Source organism: Aotus nancymaae, unplaced genomic scaffold (assembly GCF_030222135.1).
Source record: "Aotus nancymaae isolate 86718 unplaced genomic scaffold, 86718_ANA_hifiasm-v0.15.2.pri h1tg000029l, whole genome shotgun sequence".
NCBI classification, from domain to species: Eukaryota; Metazoa; Chordata; class Mammalia; order Primates; family Aotidae; genus Aotus; species Aotus nancymaae.
Window position 1 is genome coordinate 10,473,226 of NW_026988442.1, and position 21,501 is coordinate 10,494,726.

The 21,501-nt window shown below is 50.3% G+C and overlaps 1 protein-coding gene across 1 annotated transcript in view; it reads left to right on the forward strand.

Annotated features, from left to right (window-relative positions):
• Positions 1-21,032, forward strand: part of RSPO4 (R-spondin 4) — a 34,726-nt gene extending 13,694 nt beyond the window's left edge. The window contains exons 3-8 of the mRNA XM_064382231.1: positions 12,389-12,399; positions 13,001-13,076; positions 14,649-14,837; positions 15,467-15,607; positions 18,497-18,682; positions 20,726-21,032. Coding sequence (XP_064238301.1) covers positions 12,389-12,399; positions 13,001-13,076; positions 14,649-14,837; positions 15,467-15,607; positions 18,497-18,682; positions 20,726-20,823 — 701 coding nt within the window. The 3' untranslated portion in view covers positions 20,824-21,032. The remainder of the gene's footprint in view (positions 1-12,388; positions 12,400-13,000; positions 13,077-14,648; positions 14,838-15,466; positions 15,608-18,496; positions 18,683-20,725) is intronic.
• Positions 21,033-21,501: the final 469 nt, after the last annotated feature.

A 21,501-nucleotide genomic window follows, 5' to 3' on the forward strand; every position in this document is an offset into this window, starting at 1 on the left:
CCTCCCCACTGGCATCCTACCATTTATTGAGCACCTACAATGCACCGGAGACTCTGTGCGCATTGCCCACAACCTTAGGATCCTCCTGTAAGGTATATTGCCGAGTTAAAATGAGGAAACTGAGGCCAGCGAGAAAAAATGAGAATCCAATTTATTCAGCTCCCGGGCGAGGTTCTGTGGTCCAGGAAGGGGCCAGAGAAGTCGCAATGGGCTTCTCAGGGTGTGGGGTTTTATAAGAAGTGGAGGTAGTTGATTGGTCATTGGGAAACAAAGAGCAGACAATTTCATTGGTAAGGAGATTTGATTGATTGTTAGGGAAACAAAGAGCAGACAGTTTCATTGGTAGGCTGACTGGCTGGGGAGGTTAATGTTAAACTGCCATTGGACAAATCTTCCACGGGCTTTTTAAATTTTGAAAGGGTTGAGTGAGGAATGCAGGAGTGGGCGTGTGGAGGCTGCATGGAGAAACCAGATAGGAGCAGGTGTGGGGAGCCAGCACAGAGAGATAAGTGTGTCCATTTGGCTCTTCAGCGAGGCAGCCGGCCTTACACCTCCTACCTGGTGAGTGTTTGCCATATGAGCTGGGCACACAGCCAGAGGCTCTGCAGGTTATTACCTCACTTTACCCAGCAAGCAGTCCTTTCATAGCATCATTCCTATTTTGCAGATGAGATGCAGAGGGTCAGAGAACCTTCCTAGGGTCAAGGTAGCAGAGCTGGGACCCAAACCTGTGTGTGTGACCTGGGTTCTCTCCTGCTTGGTGCTGCCTCCCATCTCTCTACTTCTGGGGGCTGGGAAGTTATTCTGGGAGCCTGGACTGGGTGGATGTCATGGTGAGAATATAGGCGGCTTTATTACCTATTCTCAACTTGCTGAATGACTTAGGGAGCCACCCAGATAGGGCCTCAGGTTTCACACCAGCTTGGGAGATGTGAGTAGAGGGTATGTAGTCTGCTTAAAATAACAACTGGAGGAACTCAGAACAAGTACCTCATCCCAGTGGCCTGCAAAAGTCAAGAGGCAACGGGAGGACAAGGAATCATAACTCGAACCAATGACCAGGAGAGGCGGAAGCGATTTGGGGCGTTTATGGAGGCTGTGGGGTAGACACAGCATGGGATTCCAGGTCTAGGTCTCTTTAAAGCTGAGATCTGGCTGGGCACAGTGACTCTTGCCTGTAATCCCAGCTCTTTGGGAGGCTGAGTCAGGTGGATCACTTGAGGTCAAGAGTTCAAGACCAGCCTGGCCAACATGGTGAAATCTCATCTCTACTAAACTTACAAAAAGTAGCCAGGTGTGGTGGCACACACCTGTAATTCCAGCTACTCAGGAGGCTGAGGCAGGAGAATTGCTTGGACCTGAGAGGCAGAGGTTGCAGTGAGCTGAGATCATGCTACTGCACTCTATCCTGAGTGACAGAACAAGACTGTCTCAAAAATAAATAAATACGTAAATAAAAAGCTGAGATCTGTCTAGCACGTGCTACGTGCTGCACTGTGGACTAAGCCACTTACCCTTTAATTCTCATAGTAGCCCACGAGTAGAACTTGTCTGTCCACCCTCCCTGGATCCACCCACTTCTCATAGCCACCAGCCTCGTCCAGGACACCAGAATGACCACAGCTCCTCCACCCTGAGCGCCAGGCTTCTACTCCTGCCCTACAGTCCATTCCCCTTAGCACCGGAAAAGCTTTCAAGGTGTCAGACACTCCATGGCTCGTAATCCACAGTGGCTTCCTGACTCACTGCCAGGAAAATCCAGCACCATCCAAACTCATCCACGTGCCCTGGGGGTCTGGCCCCTCTGCCTCCAGGCCTCACCACCCACCGCTCTCCCCTCGGTTGCTGCACTCCGGCCTTGCTGCTCTCTTTCACACCGTGTTCTTTTCCACTTCTGGGTCTTTGTACCCTCTGGCCCCTCCACCAAGAGTGCTTTCTTTTATATCTCAGAGATGCCCTTCCTGGCAACCCAGGCCCTACCTCCTGCCATGCTGTGTACGCAAATTCAATTCCCTGTCATTCTCTGAAATGATCTCCCTCTCCCACTTAGGGTATAAACTTCATGAGGAGAAGGTCTGTCTCATTCACTGATGGATCTTCAGTGCCTTGAAAAGTGCCTGGCACTTAGTAGGCCCTCAATAAATATTTGTGGAAGGAGCAAGCTTTTCAGTGGGTGAGAGATTGTGTCCATTTTAATCTTGTTTGTTTTTGCGACAGGGTCTCTCTGTCACCCAGACTGGAGGGCGGTAGCACAATCATAGCTTATTGCAGTCTTGACCTCTCGGGTTCAAGCAATCCTCCCACCTCAATCTCCTGAGTAGCTAGAACTACAGGCACACACCACCATGCCTGGGGACTAATTTATTTTTTATTTTTATTTTCGTAGAGATGAGGACTCTCTATGTTGCCCAGGCTGGACTCAAATTCCTGACCTTAAGTGATCCTCCCAACGTAGCTTCCCAAAGTGCTGGGATTACAGGTGTGAGCCACCGCACCTGGCTGGTGTTCGTTTTACAAATGAGCAAACTGAGGTTAAGTAACCGTCCCAGGGAGTAAAATGTGGGGCTGGGATTTGAGAACAGATCTATCTCCTCCCAAACCTTGGATTCCTACCTCTACCTTCTAAGGCTGCTGCCCAGCAGGACTAATTGAAAGCTTTGTCTCTGGGAAGGACAGGTTAACCATAAGAGATGTGTCATTTGAACTAGAAGTACCCCAGCCATCCTCAGGCCCCGAGCACGGTGCAGCAATGGCTATGCAGACCTGGGCTAACCAGTCAGGGACCAGGGGCCAGGCTGTACACTAGCCCAGATGGAGAGGACCGGCTGGCTGGAGATAAAGAGTCAAAGGTGCCCATCCAGAGATCTGAGTTCTAGCTCCTGCCCTCCCGTGATTCACTGTCTGGCTCCCAAAAAGTGCCTATCCCCCTCTGAACTCAGGACACTCTCTGTAAAATGCTGTTGCTACCCCATGCTACAGATAATAGACTCTGCCTAAATTGCCTTCTTACAAGGAAGTGCTGGAGTCTTACAGTTTTCCTATCTTGTAGGTCATGGTAGTATTTCATTCTTGTTCTCATCTTCGTTTTGAAAATTATTAGGGAAGTAGGGCAGCTTTTCATATGGTTATCGGCCCGTGTGTCTTTCTTTTTTTAATTACTTGTAATGTCTTTGCCCATTCTCCCTCCACACACTTGGGTTGTTCCTCTTATGGATTTATAGTAGCTCTTGGTGTATTAAGGATAGTTATTCTTGGCTTTCTTTGTGTGTAACTGGCTTAATGATACTGACCTTGTAGCAGAGGGTTACCGACATGACATGCTTTCCATGCTCCTCTCCCACAATGCACAGTCGTATTTTTAAACTCTAATCCTTAATAACTTTGAGGAGATCTCAAAGCTTTCTGGTAACCTGCAGGTATTAAAAAGCCCAGTCCAGTGCTAAATTTTTAAAACATAGGTCTGATTCGAAGCTCTCCTTTCCCATCACTGCCTTCCCCATCACTGCCTGACTCAGCTTCTGACTCCACTGATTTGCCCTGTAGGGAGATATGTCATGCTGTCTCACTCCCTTCTCTCCTCCCTCTGGGTTTATTTCTCTCCTATATGTAGGGGAGCAGAAGAAGGAATGGGGATAGAGACAGCTGTCACTATCCTGATGCTGCTGTGGCCTCCACAATTCCCAGTGTTAGAAAACTGTGCCCATCACCAGTGAGCAGCAGGGAGACTGGGACTAAATGTTCCTCTACCTCCACGCATGCCCTCTCCCTTTCTCCCACATGTGGCAGGAGCCTAATTGGGGCACAGGTGTGATTATTGGGCAGAGCATGGACTTGACCTCTTCGGATCACCCTAGCTTCCTCACTACCCCATCCCCACTTCAACAGCCTCGTGCCCCTTTGGGCTGGGAATCCACAGCTTAGATTAAGCTCAGTTGCCTCCTTCAGTGTCCACTTGACCAAATATAGGAAATCGGTCAAATGCTGGCAGTGCAGGCTGCCCCATGCCCGACCTCACCCTTTTTGCATTTCTCATTCATTCTCCACTCATTCCCAATAGACGTAGAGCAGATCAGTAAGCATGTGTTAAATCAAGGGATGGAATGCCCGTTTCCCTATGTTCTATAGTTTCTCCCCTCCAAACATGAGCCCACCTGGGCTTGGGAGCTGGGGACATGCCCTGCCCTGTGTGTGATGTTCCCCTCCCTGTGTCCATGTGTTCTCATTTTTCAACTCCCACTTATGATTGAGAACATGCAGGTTTGGTTTTCTGTTCCTGTGTCAGTTTGCTAAGAATGATGGTTTCCAGTTTTATCCATGTTCCTGCAAAGAACATAAACTCATCCTTTTTTAATGGCTGCATAGTATTCCATGGTGTATATGTGCCACATTTTCTTTATCCAGTCTGTCATTGGTGGGCATTTGGGTTGGTTCCAAGTCTTTGCTATTGTGAGTAGTGACTAGGACTCATCTTAAAAATCCTAAGTTTTCAGCTCCCCTTAGAAGGTTTCCTCCCACACTTTCTGGAATCCAGAGCTCTCATATCCTCCCCAAAGAAGGCCTCCTGGGTGTGCAGCAGTGGGCATTGCCCCCAGTCCTTGTGACACTGAGCATCCTGATTAGCTGGAGGTGTCTTGCCAGAGTCTAACCGCAGGGATGCTCAAGGGAGCATCTCATGAATCAAGTAGTAATGGAGTGCTCATTCATCTGCCATGAGCTGTGCTAAGCACTTGGTGTGGATGAGTTCTTGTCATCCCCACAACTACCTGGGAGGTGGTTGCTACTTTTGTCCCCATTTTACAGAAGAGAACACCAAGACTCAGAATGGTGAAGCCACTTGCCCAATATCACCCAGCTAGGAAGTGGTAGTTTGTCAGGCCCCAAAGCCAAAGCCACCTCAACATTCTGCTGAATATTCTGCCCCTCTGGTGCCCCCACCTCCTGAGTGCTGAGAAGGGTCCAGTGGGCTGGAGACCTCTAGCCCTGATCTCAGGGAGTTTCCAAGCTGGGAGTCATCTCCAGGGCCCACCCCTTCCTAGGGATGGTGCAATCTACCCCCTAGGCAGAAATGTGCTGGGGGATCTTCTGAGCAAACCTCCAACGATGGCGACTGCCTCCCATATGTGGCGGCTTGAGTGGGCAGGCGAGTGCCCAGATGTTGTTTATTTCCCTTGGTCATCGGCGACATGCATCCTGCACTTCCAGGCGGGGATTGGAGGATGCACTGCCCAGCACTGTCTCTATGGGGCCTCCTGCATGGTTCTGGATCCTTCCCAAGGACAGAGCAGGGACCTCAGCAGGGTCTGGTCCTCCTCAGTCTCACTGCCTTGGGGCAGGGGGCATTGGTGTCTTTCTCTCCTTCCCCATCCTTCTTACCCCCGGGGAGTCCTCCAGGACAGCTGTATTAAATCCTTAGTTCACCATGACACAATGTTCTCATGCAAGACACACTTCCCAGGCACACCCCAATTATGAAAAACTCTGCCCCCAAAAATGTTGGCATCAAAACCAAAAGCTCTGCACTGATTGTCAAAGCAGTTCCAGGATCACAAATGCCAGCACAGGCAGAGCAGGTGGTGATAGTAATGGTAGTTACGGTGACGTCATGGAGACTCGCTTAAGTCAACCCTGCCCAGGTCCCCACAGCACACCTGTGAGGTCAGCCAGGAGGATTCTTGTTTTACAGATGGGAAAACCGAGGCACAGAGAGGTTAAGGCACTAGTTCAAGGTCACATGGCAAGGGTAAGGGGCAGAGCTGAAATTTCAATCCAACCTGTCTGGTTCTTAACCCTGTTCTGCACTAGTAGTTCTCAAAGTGTGGGCCCAGGACCAGCAGGGTCAGTATCATCTGGGAACCTGTTAGCAATGCACATTCTCAGGCCCCGCCTAGACCTACTGAATCAGCAACTCTAGGGTAAGACCCAGCGGCCTGTGTTTTTAACAGCCCTCTAGGTGAATCTGATGCAGTCCCGAGTGTGAAGACCCCCGCTCTACATTGTCTTCTATTGTGAGTGAGTGAGGTGGGTGTAAGATGTAGCTCAAGGATGAGCACATAGGGCAGCTGACCTTTGCCTTCAGTATCTGGAATACGATAGGGAGGGGTAGGGTCTGCGGTAACCTGGGGACCATATGCCTTATTTATGTAACTCTAACCACTCACTGCCCTGTGACAGCAGACGCAATGTTGGCAGATGTTCTGACCTTTTCCAGAGAAGTCCAGATTCCAGATTTTTAATGTGAAATCTCTTGATTTTTTAAATGCTAGAAATCTATCCAAATTAGTACTTTTTAAAAATATATAGGGCTAGAGTTTCTGGCTTGGGTATTACGGAAATTTCAATGACAGATTCACTGTGGGCTGCTGAGGAGGTTTGAGCTTGTCTAGGAGAACATGTCATTTTCAGGGTCCCAGATTTCACCCTGCACTTTTTAACCCCCTCAGGGAAGTTTTGCCGAGTAAAGGCAGATGGAAGGCATGATATTTCAGAGGTGACCCTAAATTCACTCAAAATCCCAAAATGGAAAAAAAAAATACAGAGATTACTTGCATACGTTGAGCCGTTGAAGCCTGTTTAAACAAGATGCTTGGGGCAGTTCTCAGGATGTGGGTGACCCTGAGCTTAGGGACCCTTGTTTGAAGAGCACAGGTCATTCCTTGCTCCCAAAAGGAAGAATGAACCTGCCCTTCGCCTAGGACCAAAGCTGCTGGCTAGTATCTCTGCCCTGAGCACTTCGCCATCCAGAGGGCAAAAGACCACGTCCCTGGACCCTGCTGGCCTCCTTCCAGCCTCGCCAACATCTCTGGCCTCTGTTTGCTCACCTGGGAAAGAGGAGAAGGGTCCAGATGTTGGTTTACAGTCCCACTGTGTGTCATGATGGTGAGGGAACAGGAAGGGAACCTAGGTTTACAGAGGAGCACCTACTATGTGCCAGCACTTGCTGGTTTGCACAGCCTTCATAACAAATCATATGGAAGTAGGAATTGCTGTCACAATTTTTCAGATGGGGAAACTGAGGCCCACAGAGAGGAAGGAACTTGTTCATGAGTGATGGGGCCAGGATATCAACCTGGGAAGCTGCATCATAACATGACCTTAGATTTTTAAGTCCCTTGAGGGCAGAAAACACATCATCCTCAATATAATTACAGTAGCTTGTTTATCAGATGCCTGCTCCAAGTGGTCTGAGCTAACAGTTTTTCATGTACCATCTCCTTTAATCACAACAACCCTGCAAGAAAAGCATTATTATCCCCATTTACAGCTGGAAAAACTGAGGCTTGTAGAGGTAAAGTAACTTCCCCATGGTCAGACAGCTCCCCCAAAGCTCATAACCATTGAGTCCCAGCACTGGACCTGACACGGAATAGGGGCTCAGTAATTGTTGAATGAATGGATGAATGGACGAATGGATGGATCACTCAACCCTGGGTTAATGCATGCATTCAGAGTTGTCATAGTCTTTATCACGTTGCAGACTGTCAAATCTGGTATGTTTGATTCCACTGTCATTCTCCATAAAATGAACATCCAAGCCTGGACTCATCCCTCGGGTGTGTGGGGAAACATGGAGTGACTCAGATGTCATTCTAAGCCTCTCCAGCTGCTAGAGCAACACAGGCCCATGCTTTTGGGGCCTACTGGCATTTTGACTGAGGGAGGATGGTCTTAATTATGGGAGACAGTTGTTAATGGGAATTACATGGGGTTCCTGCCATCCACTCTGATGTCCCAAGAAAACTCGGGGAGGTTGCAGTTAGAGCTTAAATGCTTTTAAAATGCGCATCTCAGTTGGGAGAGGGCAGCAACAGAGGCCAAGATGTGTGGAAGGACCCAGGGGGCTTCTAAGTGTGTTCCCTGGAACCTCAGGGTCCCCTGGAGTGCCAGAGTGGTCAGGTGGTGCTCCAGGCTCCTCATCTGTGTCAAAGCAGAGCTGCTTCACCATGATCTGTTTGCTCTCTAGCGAGCTACATCCATTTTTATTGTAACTTGACAGAAGAAAACTAGCTCAAGTGAAAAAGTCACTTTATTTGGTGCTATGGGACAAGTCAATCCTTGGAAAGGACTGGGAGGTCGTCAGAAACTTTCTGTCTTAAGGAACACATGAGGTTCTGGTTGCTGCTTTTCTCTCTGCATCTGATTTGTTTATTTTTCTCCCTCTGCTTCTGTATTAGTTGGGAATCATTTGGTTGCAAGTGACAGAAAACCTAACTCAATGTGGCTTGAGAAAAGCGAGTATTTATGGATCCCCAGGGTGGATCCACATGCACAGATGACTCTTTTTGGTATTTGTCTGTGTCTCCTGGCTCTGCTTCTGCTGTGTGGCCTCCATTCTCCAGAGGTTCTTCCCTCATGGGGCCCCCACCAGCTCTGATCTACATACTCCTAGAACCAAAGAGAGGAAACGAAAACACACACATCCACTGACTTCAGCAAAAACCCCAAGACTAGCTCTTGTGGGGATGCGTGCCTGTGTCTGAACCTACAACCACTGTAGTCAAGGGGACGTGATGCCCTGATTGGCCAAGCCCAGATTGAGTGCATCTGGGTGAAGATGGCGCCACACGGGCCTTAAAGCCAGAGAGTGCAGAGGAGCGGGCCCTCTGTTAGCTAGTGCCCACCAAGGCTTCTCACACAGGTGTACTGGAACAGATTACCCTCCCACCTGCAGATAGCCTTAGGCCAAGGCCAGCCCAGACCATTGTCTGTCAACCCACAGAGAGATGGTCTAATTGGCCCATCCTGGAAGAGACAGCCATTGGCTAGGGTCAGAGTCATGCCCTACAAACATGGTTACTGGGGCCAGTTCTCAGAGAAAGGAGACTGTGAGCAGGGAAGACATTTCCAAAATTCCTATTACATTTATTTTGGACTTGTTAAAGTGCACATTCCTGGCCCAAAGCAGACACTTTACAAGCCTCTCTGGAGATTGTTATGCACAGTCAAGTTTAAGAACCATCAAGTTTGGATCTTTCTAGAGCAGCGTGGTACAGACTCTTGTTGTCATCAGTGATGATTCACAAAGTGAACATTCAAGTGCCTACACCCATGACTTTAGGGTGGAGGGTAGAGAGCGGTAATAGCACTGCTTTTTCTAATGAGTTACAGAGACGTGATGAAACACCAGACCATCAGAAGTCAAAAAGCAAGAGGTGCCATTACAACATAGAGGCACCAGACAGCATCCTAGCCAACTGCCAGGGTCAAGGATGAGGCCATGAGACAACCACTACCCTTCAAAGTGTTCATCCTCCAGGCCAACACTCTCTGAGGTCCGAGAGGGTCTTTGTTGGGTTCTTTGGCCTTCAGCATATTGAGACATCATTCAAATAGTACTGTAGCTTTTTGAGGTCCAGAGTTCTAGACTAGCCTGGCCAACATGGTGAAACCGCGTCTCTACTAAAAATACAACAACAACAAAACTTAGCTGGGCATGGCGGCAAGTGCCTATAGTCGCAGCTACTTGGAAGGCTGAGGCACGAGAATCACTTGAACCTGGGAAGCGGAGTTTGCAGTGGACTGATATTGCCCCACTGTGGTCCAGTCTGGGCAAGCAACAGATTGAGACTCCATCTCAAAAAAAAAAAAAAAAAAAAGTACTGTAGCTCTGAGGCCTCTTGCAGTTTGGCTGCCTGACTTTGGGGAAGGCTCCACCCCTTTGGCCTCAATGTCCCCAGTGAAACTGCAGGGGTTGTGCTGAGTGACCTCTAAGCTCTTCTGAGAGTGGTAAGAGCTTTGCTTTCTCTCCATCTTGACCCCTTATCTCATCCTGCATTGCTGTCACTTCTGTGGACTTCAGTCCCTCCCACCAGGCTGTTTGTCCTATAGGGGCAGGGGCCATGTGTGGCTCACTCACATGGCTCCAGGCTCTGCCTGACACAGGAGGCTCTGGACAAATGCTCAAAGAGGGCAATGTGGGGTAGAGTGACCTGCCACCCCTACCGATTCTGTGTGACCCTGGGGTCTTGATTTTTCTCAGCTGCAAAATGGGCAGCAACATCATGTAAGGGTGTGAGTCTCTGTCTACAGATTCATTTTGCAGGAAATGATACTTTGTTTTTCTGTAATTTAACATTTGTAATTTGAAGTTGTATTCTGCCAGGTGGTAGAGATCACTGCAAGTCAACTTAGGGTCCCCTTGAGCTTTGGTAGTGGGGTCGCATCTCAGGTCCAGTGGGCTTACACAGTGCCGAGGCACAGAACAGGGCACCTTGGTCTCCACTGACGTGACTCTGTGCACCCTGCACGGCAGAAGACCCAACATCATCAGTCAATATGTGCGTCACAAAGGCCCAGTGACCTAAACAAGATGGGCAATGCTTTCCTTCCTTCCCCAGGAAAGAATCTCTGCGGTGGGCAGTCCTGGGTTAATAAGGCCGTGCCAAGCTATCTTTCTGTAAGATCTCTGCCTCCTGGATCTGCCATGGCTCCACTCTCAAGCCTGCAGTCCCGCAGGCGGAATGGGAAATGAGAGGAGAACAGTATTTCCTAAGGGGCTGCGCGGGGTACGCCCACTCACATCCCATTGGCCAGAGCATAGGCACATGACCACATATGGCCGCAAAGGGGCCTGGGAAATGTAGTCCTAGAAGACAAATTCCGCTTAATATCAGGGTTCCGGCCGGGCGCTGTGGCTCAGGCCTGTAATCTCAGCATTTTGGGAGTCTGAGACAGGAGGACTGCTTGAGCCCAGGAGTTTGAGATCAGCCTAGGCAACATGGTGAAACCACTTCTCTGCAAAAAATATACAAATTAGCTGGCCATGGTGGTGCACATCTGTAGTCCCAGCTACTTGAGAGGCTGAGGAGGGAGGATTGCTTGAGCCCAGTTGGTCCAGGCTGTAGTGAGCCAAGGTTGCACCACTGCACTCCAGCCTGGGGGACAGAGCAAGACCTTGCCTCAAAAAATAACATAAAAATCAGGGTTCTACTACAGAAGATAAGGGGAGAGTGGACATAGGGGCGGCTAACAGTGCTCAGAGGCACCAGTCTCCACTGCTCTTGGAACCCAGGTCCCACGTCTTCAGAATTTGTCACCCTCCCCTGCTCAGGACCTCAGCCTGAGGATGGGACAGGGCTTGGGAGGACAAGCGGAGAAGGGGAAGAAATAATGTAGGCTTCCTCCTTCACCAGGACACAGTAGAGACCAAACTATTTTGTTCTTCATGTGTTTTGGGGACAAACTATTTCAACCCTACAGTCAAGAATTTGAAATAATATAATGAACATTTTCGTGTCACTCTCCTGAATTCAGTGTTTGTTAGTCTCGTGGCTTCTGAATACATATTTACGAGTCATAAACACTACAAAATACTGCTTTGCAGATACTTGAACTTTATATAAATGGCTCTTACTGTATGATTCATTGTGCATCTTGCTTTCTTCCTCTCAGCACCGTCTTTGAGATGTGTCCACAATGATAACTGTAGCTACCTCAGTCATTTATCATGGCTGGGTTGTGTATGTGGTATCTGGCTGTGGTGTATGGCTATACCACAATGTATTTATCTATTACTTTGGCAGAGGGTTAGCTTTTTGCAGTTGCTTGCTATTCAATAATGCTGCAATAAATATTTTTGTCTCTGTGTACCCATATAGAAAGGTTTCTCTAGGTCAGTGGTTCTGAGAGCATGGTCCCTGGACCAGCCACATTAGCATCACCTGGGAACCTGTTAGAAATACAGATTCTCAGACCTACTGAATCAGATGTGTCAGGGATGGAACCCAGGGACCTATACTCCAACAAGCTCACTAGGAACTGCTGTCATGCAGCAGAGTTTGAGAACTGCTGCTCTAGGGTATATACCAGAAACTAAATTATTACATCTAAAAAAGGGACATCGGGCCAGGCATGGTGGCTCACGCCTATAATCCCAACACTTTGGAACCCTGAGGCAGGAAGATCACTTGAGGCCAGAGTTCAAGACCAACCTGGGAAAGAGAGAGAGACTCTCTCTACATAACATTTTTTAAATTATCTGGGTGTGGTGACATGTGCCTGTAGTCCCAGCTACTTAGGAGGCTGAGGCAGGAGGATTGCTGGAGCCCAGGAGTTTGAGGCTGCAGTTAACCAAGATGATGCCACTGCACTGGAGCCTGGGTGACAGAGCAAGACCCTGCCTTAAAAAAGAAAAAGAAAAAAAAAACTTTTAAACACACAAAGAATAGAGACATCTTTAAATTCTTTAGATACTGCTAGATTTTTTCCCCAAAGTTTACACTCCTATCTAAGCTGAAAGTTTCCTGTCATTCTTGCCAGCTCTTGGTGGAATCAGAATCTGAATCTTTTGCTGAGTGAAAAGTCTGGACTCCGCTAAATTCTCAGTGGATGTTCGTATCTCTCTGGCTCTAGGAGTCCCTCTTACAACATCACACTTGCTCTCTGCCCTCAGGTACCTGCCAGGTATACAGCTCCAGAAGCACACAAATCTTTATTCTGTTCTCCTGTTGTAGTTTCTCATACCAGAGCAAGAAAATTGAGGGCATTGCCAACTTTGCCTGGCAACAGGATCCCAGTACACACATTAGTTACGGTGAACCTCCATATGACCCTGGATCAGTCAGGCTCCTGAGTTGTAAGCAATAGAAATCAGGTTATCAGCAGGATGTGGGGCCTCACCATATCCAAGGAGGGGAAGATGAGGTTTGGGGAAGCAGCAATACTCCTCTGAGAGCTGGAGCAGGGAGGAAGGAACAGAGGGACTGAGGGATGGAAGGGAAAGAGAAAGGCCTCAGCCAGGGCTGGGCAGAGAGCCCACCCTGCCTTCACCATGAACCCCATTCCTGTGTGACCCTCACTCTTTTATCCCACTCTCAGGACTGGAGTCACCAGAATGTGTATCTGACCAGGCTTTCATTAGCTCTCCCCGGCTGCCAACTTAAAGAAGGGCCAGACCTGTTTTGGTTTCTGTTCCAGGGGGAAGGTGCCAGGATGTGTTCCTCATCAGGACCTTGCACAATGGAGAATTCTTCTTAAAAAAAAAAAAAAAGATGGGCACCAATAGCAAGAGGGGAGCATCTGGGAGCTGGAGAGCCAAGAATGTGTCCTGCTGGGTGTTCTTGGGGCTCAGGTGAATCGAGGTGTGTAATGGGATTATTAACTAGTCTGACCCTAATGACATAAAAACATGACACCATTTACTGTTTCCCCAATTGCCACCTCTCAAAAGCTACGCTGTCCTTTCCTGTCACTTAATGACACCTGGTCACTTTCTGACTCTCCCCCACCTCCTACTCGCAGTGGTCTCCCTTGCTGCCTCTTACTGCTGGGGCACCTCCCAGCACCCACCTTTCTTGTGCCAGGCAGCAGTAATACCACCTAAGCCTGGCTGCTCCCAAGGTACCCCTTGCCACTGAGAACCCCCTCACGCATGCTGGAAATGATGAGCAGGCTCTTCTACCACACTCTTCCCCTCAGCTCTGCCCTTCTGTCTCCTGGTCTGCTTTCTCTGCTCAAAGAGGAATGAGAAGGGGGCAGATTCACAGGGCTGTGGACATGAGTTTATGTCCAAGCAGGGCATGAGATGCTGGCACCTTCTTATAGGCACCCCCTGTCTTTGTGAGTTTCCCCGACATCTGCTCACTTGGTTTGGAGGGTTGGGAACACAGGAGAAGTCACAGCATGATGACTCACTTCCCTAGGCTGTCAATTTCTTTTTCTTTTCTTTTCTTTTTTTTTTTTTAGACATGGCTTCACTCTGTCGGTCAGACTGGAGTACAGTGGCATAAACACAGCTCACTGCAGCCTTCCCAGCTCAAGCGATCCTCCCACCTTAGCCTCCCAAGTAGCTGGGACTACAGGTGTGTGCCACTATGCCCGGCTAATTTTTGTATTTTTTGTAGAGACAGGGTCTCACCATATTACTCAGACTTGTCTCAAACTCCTGGAATCAAACAATCCTGCCACCTTGGCCTCCCAAAGTGCTGGGATTACAGGCATGAGCCACTGTGTCTGGCTGACAATTCCTAACTCCCATGAGTCCCTCCTTGCAAGTGTTTAGCTTAATCAGGGTCCTGAGGTGATGGTCAGGGTAATAGAGACTTCCTGTGAGGCTGGAAAAGGCTCACTTAAGATTCTAGAGTAACTTCCATCTCTTTTTCCCCAGCATTGGGTCCTGGGTGCCAATTCTGGGGCAATGGAAAATTTTCTACTTAAACAAATTTCTCCCCTTGCTATTCCTGATGATGGTGGGAGCCCTTGCTGATGGTGACAATGAGAAATGGTGTATTGTTGAGTATTGTTCAGGAACCCAGTGGGAGGGTGAGGGTCTCACCCCACCCCACACACACTCAAAAATACACACTACTCTGGTAAAGATTAAGTTTGCTTGTGAGTAATGGAAAACTGCAAACAACAGTTATTTAAGTAAAATAAATGTTGATTTCTCTCTCATGTAATAGTCTACACAGGCAGGCTAGGGCTGGTAAAGCAGTTACCCTGGTGCTTTTTTTTTTTACCTTACATCTGATTGGCCAGATTCTGGTCACATGACCATATCAAGTTGTTATGGAAGCTGGGAAATGTAGTCTTTTGTTTGGGTGGCCATATGTGCCCAGTTACTATCCTAATGACACCATCTCAGCTGCTCACACATACGGTTTGATCATCTCTCTCTCCCTTTCCTTCTCCTTCTGCCCTGGTCTGGCGGGCAGTGGGCACTGGCCTGGGGGGCAACTGCACAGGCTGTATCATCTGCTCAGAGGAGAACGGCTGTTCCACCTGCCAGCAGAGGCTCTTCCTGTTCATCCGCCGGGAAGGCATCCGCCAGTACGGCAAGTGCCTGCACGACTGTCCCCCTGGCTACTTCGGCATCCGCGGCCAGGAGGTCAACAGGTGCAAAAGTACGTGGCTCCTCCTTTGTTCTATGCTAGTGCTGGGCTCCTAGACACCGCGGGCTCAGATCCCACCCTCTCACCCCACCACAGCCAGAGGGGAAGTACGGGTATGCCTAAGCCCAGACTCTGAGATACCTCCTGAGTCCAGGCTGGCTCTGCAGCCTGAGGCAAGTCAGTCCCCTCTCAGCCTTAATCGGCACTAATAGAGCAGGGAACTTTCACTTAGCCTAGTTTGTGGTGTGGCCTTAGCATGTAACTCACCTTCTCTGGTCCTAGGTCAAATAGAAAAAGGAGTCCTAATTCCAAACTCTAATTTTTGCCATAACTTTGGACAAATCATCACTATTTCTGAGGTGGAAAAGAAGCAGGGAGTCCTCACTTCAGCCCAGATTTGCAGGTGACTTCAAGCAAGTCACTTGCTCTCTCCAAGCCTCCCTTCAAATGAGAAAGGGAGTTCTCTTCACATGCAGCCCAGTTTGACCTTGGCCAAGTCTGGGCTTCAAAGGAGACACTGAGTCCTGACCCGAATGCTACCGAGCCTGGAGCTACCCAGAGGCCCTCCCACCTCGGGCAGACCCAGTGGGCCCCGTCCTTGGCAGTCGTCCTCACCCGGGGTGTCCCTGGCTCTGTTACAGAATGTGGGGCCACTTGTGAGAGCTGCTTCAGCCAGGACTTCTGCATCCGGTGCAAGAGGCAGTTTTACTTGTACAAGGGGAAGTGTCTGCCCACCTGCCCGCCAGGCACTTTGGCCCACCAGAACACACGGGAGTGCCAGGGTGAGTGGGGACCTCCCCGCCCTGCCCCTGCCCCTCCCTCCCTGGAGTGGGGGCTTGGTGAGAGGTGTCAGGAGGTCTGGAAGAAATCACAGTAGAATGCCATGTGGTGGTGGGAGGCCCAGCACCACCACATCAAGTACAACGGTACCTACACATAGTAACTGCGATACACTAGAGCCAATATAACCACCGTTACTGTGATTACTACTACAGCCAACACTGGCATCATTGTTATTGCCAAGGGAATCAGCAGAGTGCAGAGGAAGAGCACTGATTTTGTTTGCTTGTTTTGTTTGAGATAGGGTCTTGCACTGTCACCTGGCTGGAGTGCAGTGGTGTGATCATAGCTCACTGCGGTCTCAAACGCCTAAGCTTAGGGATCCCCCTGCCTCAGCCTCCCGAGTAACTGGGACCACAGGCATGTACCACAACAGCTGGCTATTTTTTTTTATGTTTTTGTAAAGACAGGCTCTTGCACTGTTGCCCATGCTGCCCCTGGGCTCAAGCAATCCTCCCACCTCAGCCTCTCAAAGCACCGGGAGTGGAGGTGTGAGCCACCACACCTGGCTGAACACTGATTTTGGAATAGGACAGGCCTGGGGTCCAGCCTAGCTCTAAACCTTACCCTTTAGTGATCTTAAGCAAACCACCTCAGCTCTTTGTCCTTCAGTTTCTCCAAATTTTTTTTTTTTTTTTTAAAAAGGACAATAGAACATAAAGCCTACCTCACGGGGAGTAATTGTTATGAGGATTAAGTGAATTAGTACATTTGAAGTACTCAGTACAGCAACCAGCACACAGTAGATGCTCAGGACATGTCAGTATCAGTGTTATTACTGCTCTGATTATTTTCTGACAGCTCCTTGTCATACTCTTGCCTGTGAACCCTCTTTTGTTCCTGCACAAGACTGTTCTTTGGCATTCTCATCTGAACTGTGCATCTCTGCCCATGCATTCCCTCTGGGCTCATCTGTAGTCATTCCAGCTGCTGATGGCCCCTGACTTACTGTCTGCAGCCTCCCTGAGCAGCAGACCCTCACCTCCACTGTCCTCTGGGTGCCTTCTTTCCACTCCCACTGCCACCGTTCCCCGTCTGACGCTTCCTCTGGGTTTTCTCTGGGTTTCAATAACCAGGTCCATGACCTCTGGGCGGACATGCCCAAGACGCAGGCATCACTGTTGTCTCTTCTCTCTCCCTGACCTTATACCCAATCCAATCTGTTCACTTATTCACTCTGAAAATATCTACTGGAGCATCTGCTATGGCCAGGCACTTTCTTAGGTGCTGGGGACCGGTTAGAGAACAAAACAGACAAAGTCTCTGCACTCATGGACATGACATTTCAGTGGAGAGACAGAAGTGACACCCGGGAACAAATGCATAATATTTTGGGTGACATGAAGAACTTTGGGGGGAAAATGAAGCAGCACGAAGCTCCCAAACCCACACCACCGGGCTCATCCCCTTCTCCCCACCCTAGCCCCACCCATTTTTTTCCTCTTCTCTGCTCCCCCTTCTTCCTGCCTTCTCACCACCCCTTGTCCATCCTTCTGGTCACAGTTCCTGCCTGTCTCCTGCCTCAGCTTTCAGTCCCTTCAGCCTACTCTACACTCAGCAGCAGAGGGAGTATGTCAAAATGACAGTCTTTTCCTCCCAGGAAGCTTCAGTGGCTCCCACTGTCCTCGGGCAGAGCCCACCCAGGCCTTGGGCAATCTGTCTCATCTGCCAGCCTTTCCACCCCCATCGTTTTGTTTTCCTCCTCCATTTGAGTTCATTCTCCAGCTTGCCCAGTTCTAGGTCAAATCATCCACTCTGCTGGGGTTATTCCCTCACCCGGAGCACCTCCTGTCTCTTCCTGAGCCTGGCTGGCCTCTCCCTCCCTGCCATCCCACCCCCACTCCAAGACCCAGTCCAGGAGTTTCCTCCCCTATGACCCAACTCATGCCACCCCTGAGCTCCCACAATGCCTGCGCTTCCCTCCTCACAGTGGTTTCCAGATGGTGAATTCCAGGAGGCCTGCAGACCCTGGTCTGTCTTATCTGCTGCTGCTCCCTCAGCACCCAGAACTGCGCGTGGCACGCACTGAGGGCTCAGTCTTTACTTGTCAATTGTGTCTTGAACTTGCTGTGTCTGTTGTGTAAGCCTCTTACTACGTTCCCTTAGCAAACCCCTGCTCTAGGCCTCAGTGTCCAAATCTGCAAAATAGGAGTATTCGTAGCTACCTATATGTGCCTACTTCTTTTTAAATGATCAAAGGCTATATATATATATATATGTACACACAAACACACACATTTACCCACTATGAAGAACTTCTATGCCCATGGCCTTTCTTTCTCATGGCAGTGCTGGGTTGCTTCTGCCTTACAAAGTTGATCAAAGGCACATGATGGAGTTCAAAACCTGTGTCCTGGTCCCGAGGGCTTCCCAGGCGACCTCCCAGACTCCTTTCCTGCCCCGCCCCTCCTGAGACTTCACTCCCAACTCTGGCTGCCCCATCTCCCAAACATGGTGGACCAGTCTCCCTAGGCTTTGCACACTTGCCTGGAATGGGCTTCCTTCTTCTCACCTGAAGAGTTCCCCCTCTCTCCCTTTAATTCATATGTCACCTCCTCTGGGAAGCCTTCCCCTTTAAAGCTAGAGAGTAGGCCACTCTGGCTTCAGGCCCATAGCAGTCTCTGCATGCATTAGTTTAGCTGTCATTCCACGCTCTTATAAATAACGTTTTGAATGCCCCCTCTCTGCTCCCAGCAGTAGACCAAATCCTTTGCACATAGAAGTGATGTCTTCAGTCTTCAGAGGACTGAATCCCTCAAACCTGCCCTTGGATCTGAAGGACGCTCACTGCCAGCTGACCCTATCTGTCTGTCTCTCCTCTCACCCAACAGGGGAGTGTGAACTGGGTCCCTGGGGTGGCTGGAGCCCCTGCACATACAACGGAAAGATCTGCGGCTCTGCTTGGGGCCTGGAGACCCGGGTACGAGAGGCTGGCCGGGCTGGGCATGAGGAGACAGCCACCTGCCAGGTGCTGTCGGAGTCAAGGAAATGTCCCATCCAGAGGCCCTGCCCAGGAGGTGAGCCCCAGGACAGACATGTGAGGCTGTGGTGGGTAAGGGACAGAGTGACCTCAGGACACTGCCCCACAAATAGTACCTGGGAGACTGCCTGAAAGGCCACCAGTAGCCACATCGTCATGTGGAGTACACATCGCCTTCCGTGGTGTCCTTTCAAAGGACCTTCCTTGCTGGATCAGTCCCAAAAACATTAGGAAACTTGAGCTGGCCAGAAGGTCCCAACCCTTTCAGACTGAACACCCCCCGCTTTTAATAAGAAGGATCTGGGAATATCCTCCTTACTATTCTTAATGAAGTTCATGGAGAGCGTAGCCTACTTGCAAAGGTAGTTTTTTCAAAGGTAATGTTTTAATCAGTATAATTCCCTAACTGTAACAGGGGGGAGAAAGAAAAGAAATTTCCTGGTGGAAGCGCTTGGCCCAACACACCAGCAGACACTTAGGGAGGCAGAATCCCAGTGAAGACTGCGGCCGTGGTCAGCACCCCACAAGCGTGGCCGCATTGCCATCAGAGACGCGATTTCCCAAAAGTGACCAATGATTAATAAAGTCCAACCAAACTGCTCTCTTGATTGGCAGCGCACTCACAGTGCCCTAGAATCTTCAGTGAATGGAAGTGTTCAAAACTGCTTGGCATTCATGGGTAAAACACAATTCAGCTCCCAGCAAGCAGACCTTTCAGCTACATGAGGGTGGGGCGCGATGTGAGGGATGAGGGACCACTGGTCTTTGCGGGGGACTGTCCCACGCTGCACCCTGATTGCTGTCCACTGAATGCACAGGATCCCCCTTCATTATGGCTTCCGAGACCAGTATACATATTTCCAAAATGCCTCTGGGGGCTGTTAAGAACCACTGATTTACACAGAAGAAAGGCCACAGGGTGTGGTTGGTAAGATGTGAATGGTGAGTAGTAATGACGGAACCGGCAGTGTTGACCGTGCACACGCTATGTGCAGGCAGAGGTGAGGTCAGGGAGGGAGAGGGTGAAGCAGGCCAGGGAGAGGACTCCGTCAAGTGAGCTGGGAGCCCCTGGGGGAGCTTGGGCACAGGCCAGATCTCGTTTGCTCTTCAAAAGAGCATCTGGGCACTCTGCCACTCCTCCCACGTGTTCCCTCTGCCCCAGTGTGTCACCTAGAAGGGAAAGCACAGGGCTGGGCATCAGAAACTCCAGTTTAGGCTGTGCCACCGAGCAAGTCACTCCCCTTGCTGGGCCTCAGTCACCTCGTCTGAGAAATGACACTAATTGATGTTTGTGTTAGAAGAAATTCAGCCCAGCGCCACAGGGTCAGGGGTCAGGGTGGGGGAGCGGGGAAGCACACAGTGTTCAAGATTCAGAGTTAGGTTTTGGGTTTGCACCCAGCCCACCCCTGCCACAGAAGAATGGAGGTAGAAGAAATAAAGAAGAAAAAGAAAGAAAAGGTAGACTGGCACAGAGAAATGATAGAAAGGTAGGGAGAAAGAGGGGAAAAATGGAGAAGATGGGACAGGGTGTGGGGCAGACCCTGCCTGCCTCTCCCGGCTGTTGTGCGTTTCGTATGCATAAAGCACTCAGGGCTGTGGCCTGCATACAGTGAGCACTCGCTAAATGCTCAAGTATTATTGCCCCAGTGTTCTGGAGAAGTGGTGCAGGGACACAGGTGAAAGATGCCTCGTGTCCGGCACAGAGCCTGCTCAACTGTGGAGCAGGTGTGCCAGGGAAAGCCACGGGGACCCCCAGAAGGCCACCCTGCGTGTTGACTGCGGTACCCTCATGTGAACCTGCAGGTCTGGCCAAGCCCGATGCCCCACGCTGGAGGGCCCTGAGCAAGGTAGTGGCCCTTGCCACTCCCTGAAGAACTAGAGAGAAAGGCTCAGTTTGGGGTCACTTAGCCCACAGTCCAAATTCTGAACGGGAGGGACTGCAAGGTCAGCGCCCAAACATTCTTCTAAGCCCCGTTGCTGGGGAGTGGGTGGGGCACCCTCATCTTTCAGAACTGAGGAGGCTCCCAGGACCTAACTGGCCCTGCAGCCTCAGTCACCAGGCCCTGTGCTCTCATTACAGAGAGGAATTCCGGCCAGAAGAAGGGCAGGAAGGACCGGCGCCCCCGCAAGGACAGGAAGCTGGACCGCAGGCTGGACGTGAGGCCACGCCAGCCCTGACCACAGCTCTCCCAGCCTCTGGTCCTAGTCCTTGGCCCCTGCACACCTCCTCCTGCTCCTTCTCCTCCTCCTCCTGCTCCTCCTGCCCCTCCTCCTCCACCTCCTGCTCCTCCTCCTCCTGCTCCTCCTGCTCCTCCTGCCCCTCCTCTTCCTCCTCCTCCTCTGCCCCTCCTCCTGCTCCTCCTGCTCCTCCTGCTCCTCCTCCTCCTCCTCCTGACCCCCTCCTCCTGTCCTTCCTCCTCCTCCTCTGCCCCTCCTCCTCAACCTCCTGCTCCTCCTGCTCCTCCTCCTGCCCCTCCTCCTCCTCTGCCCCCCTCCTCCTCCTCTGCCCCCCTGCTCCTCCTCTGCCCCCCTGCTCCTCCTCTGCCCCCCTGCTCCTCCTCCTGCTCCTCCTGCCCCTCCTTCTCCTCCCACCCCTCCTCCTCCTCCCGCCCCTCCTCCTCCATCTTCTCCATTTGCCCTCTCTTCTCCCCACCCTTCTGTCATTTTTCCATGTCGGTCTACCTTCCACTTTTTTTTCTTCTTTATTTCCTTTATTTCTTCCACCCCAGTTCTCCTCTCCTTCTCCCTCCCTCCCTCCCTCTTCTTTCTCACTTATCTTTTATCTTTTTCTTTCTTCCTGTGTTTCTTCCTGTCCTTCACTGCCTCCTTCTCTCTCCCTCCTCTTCTCTCCTCTCT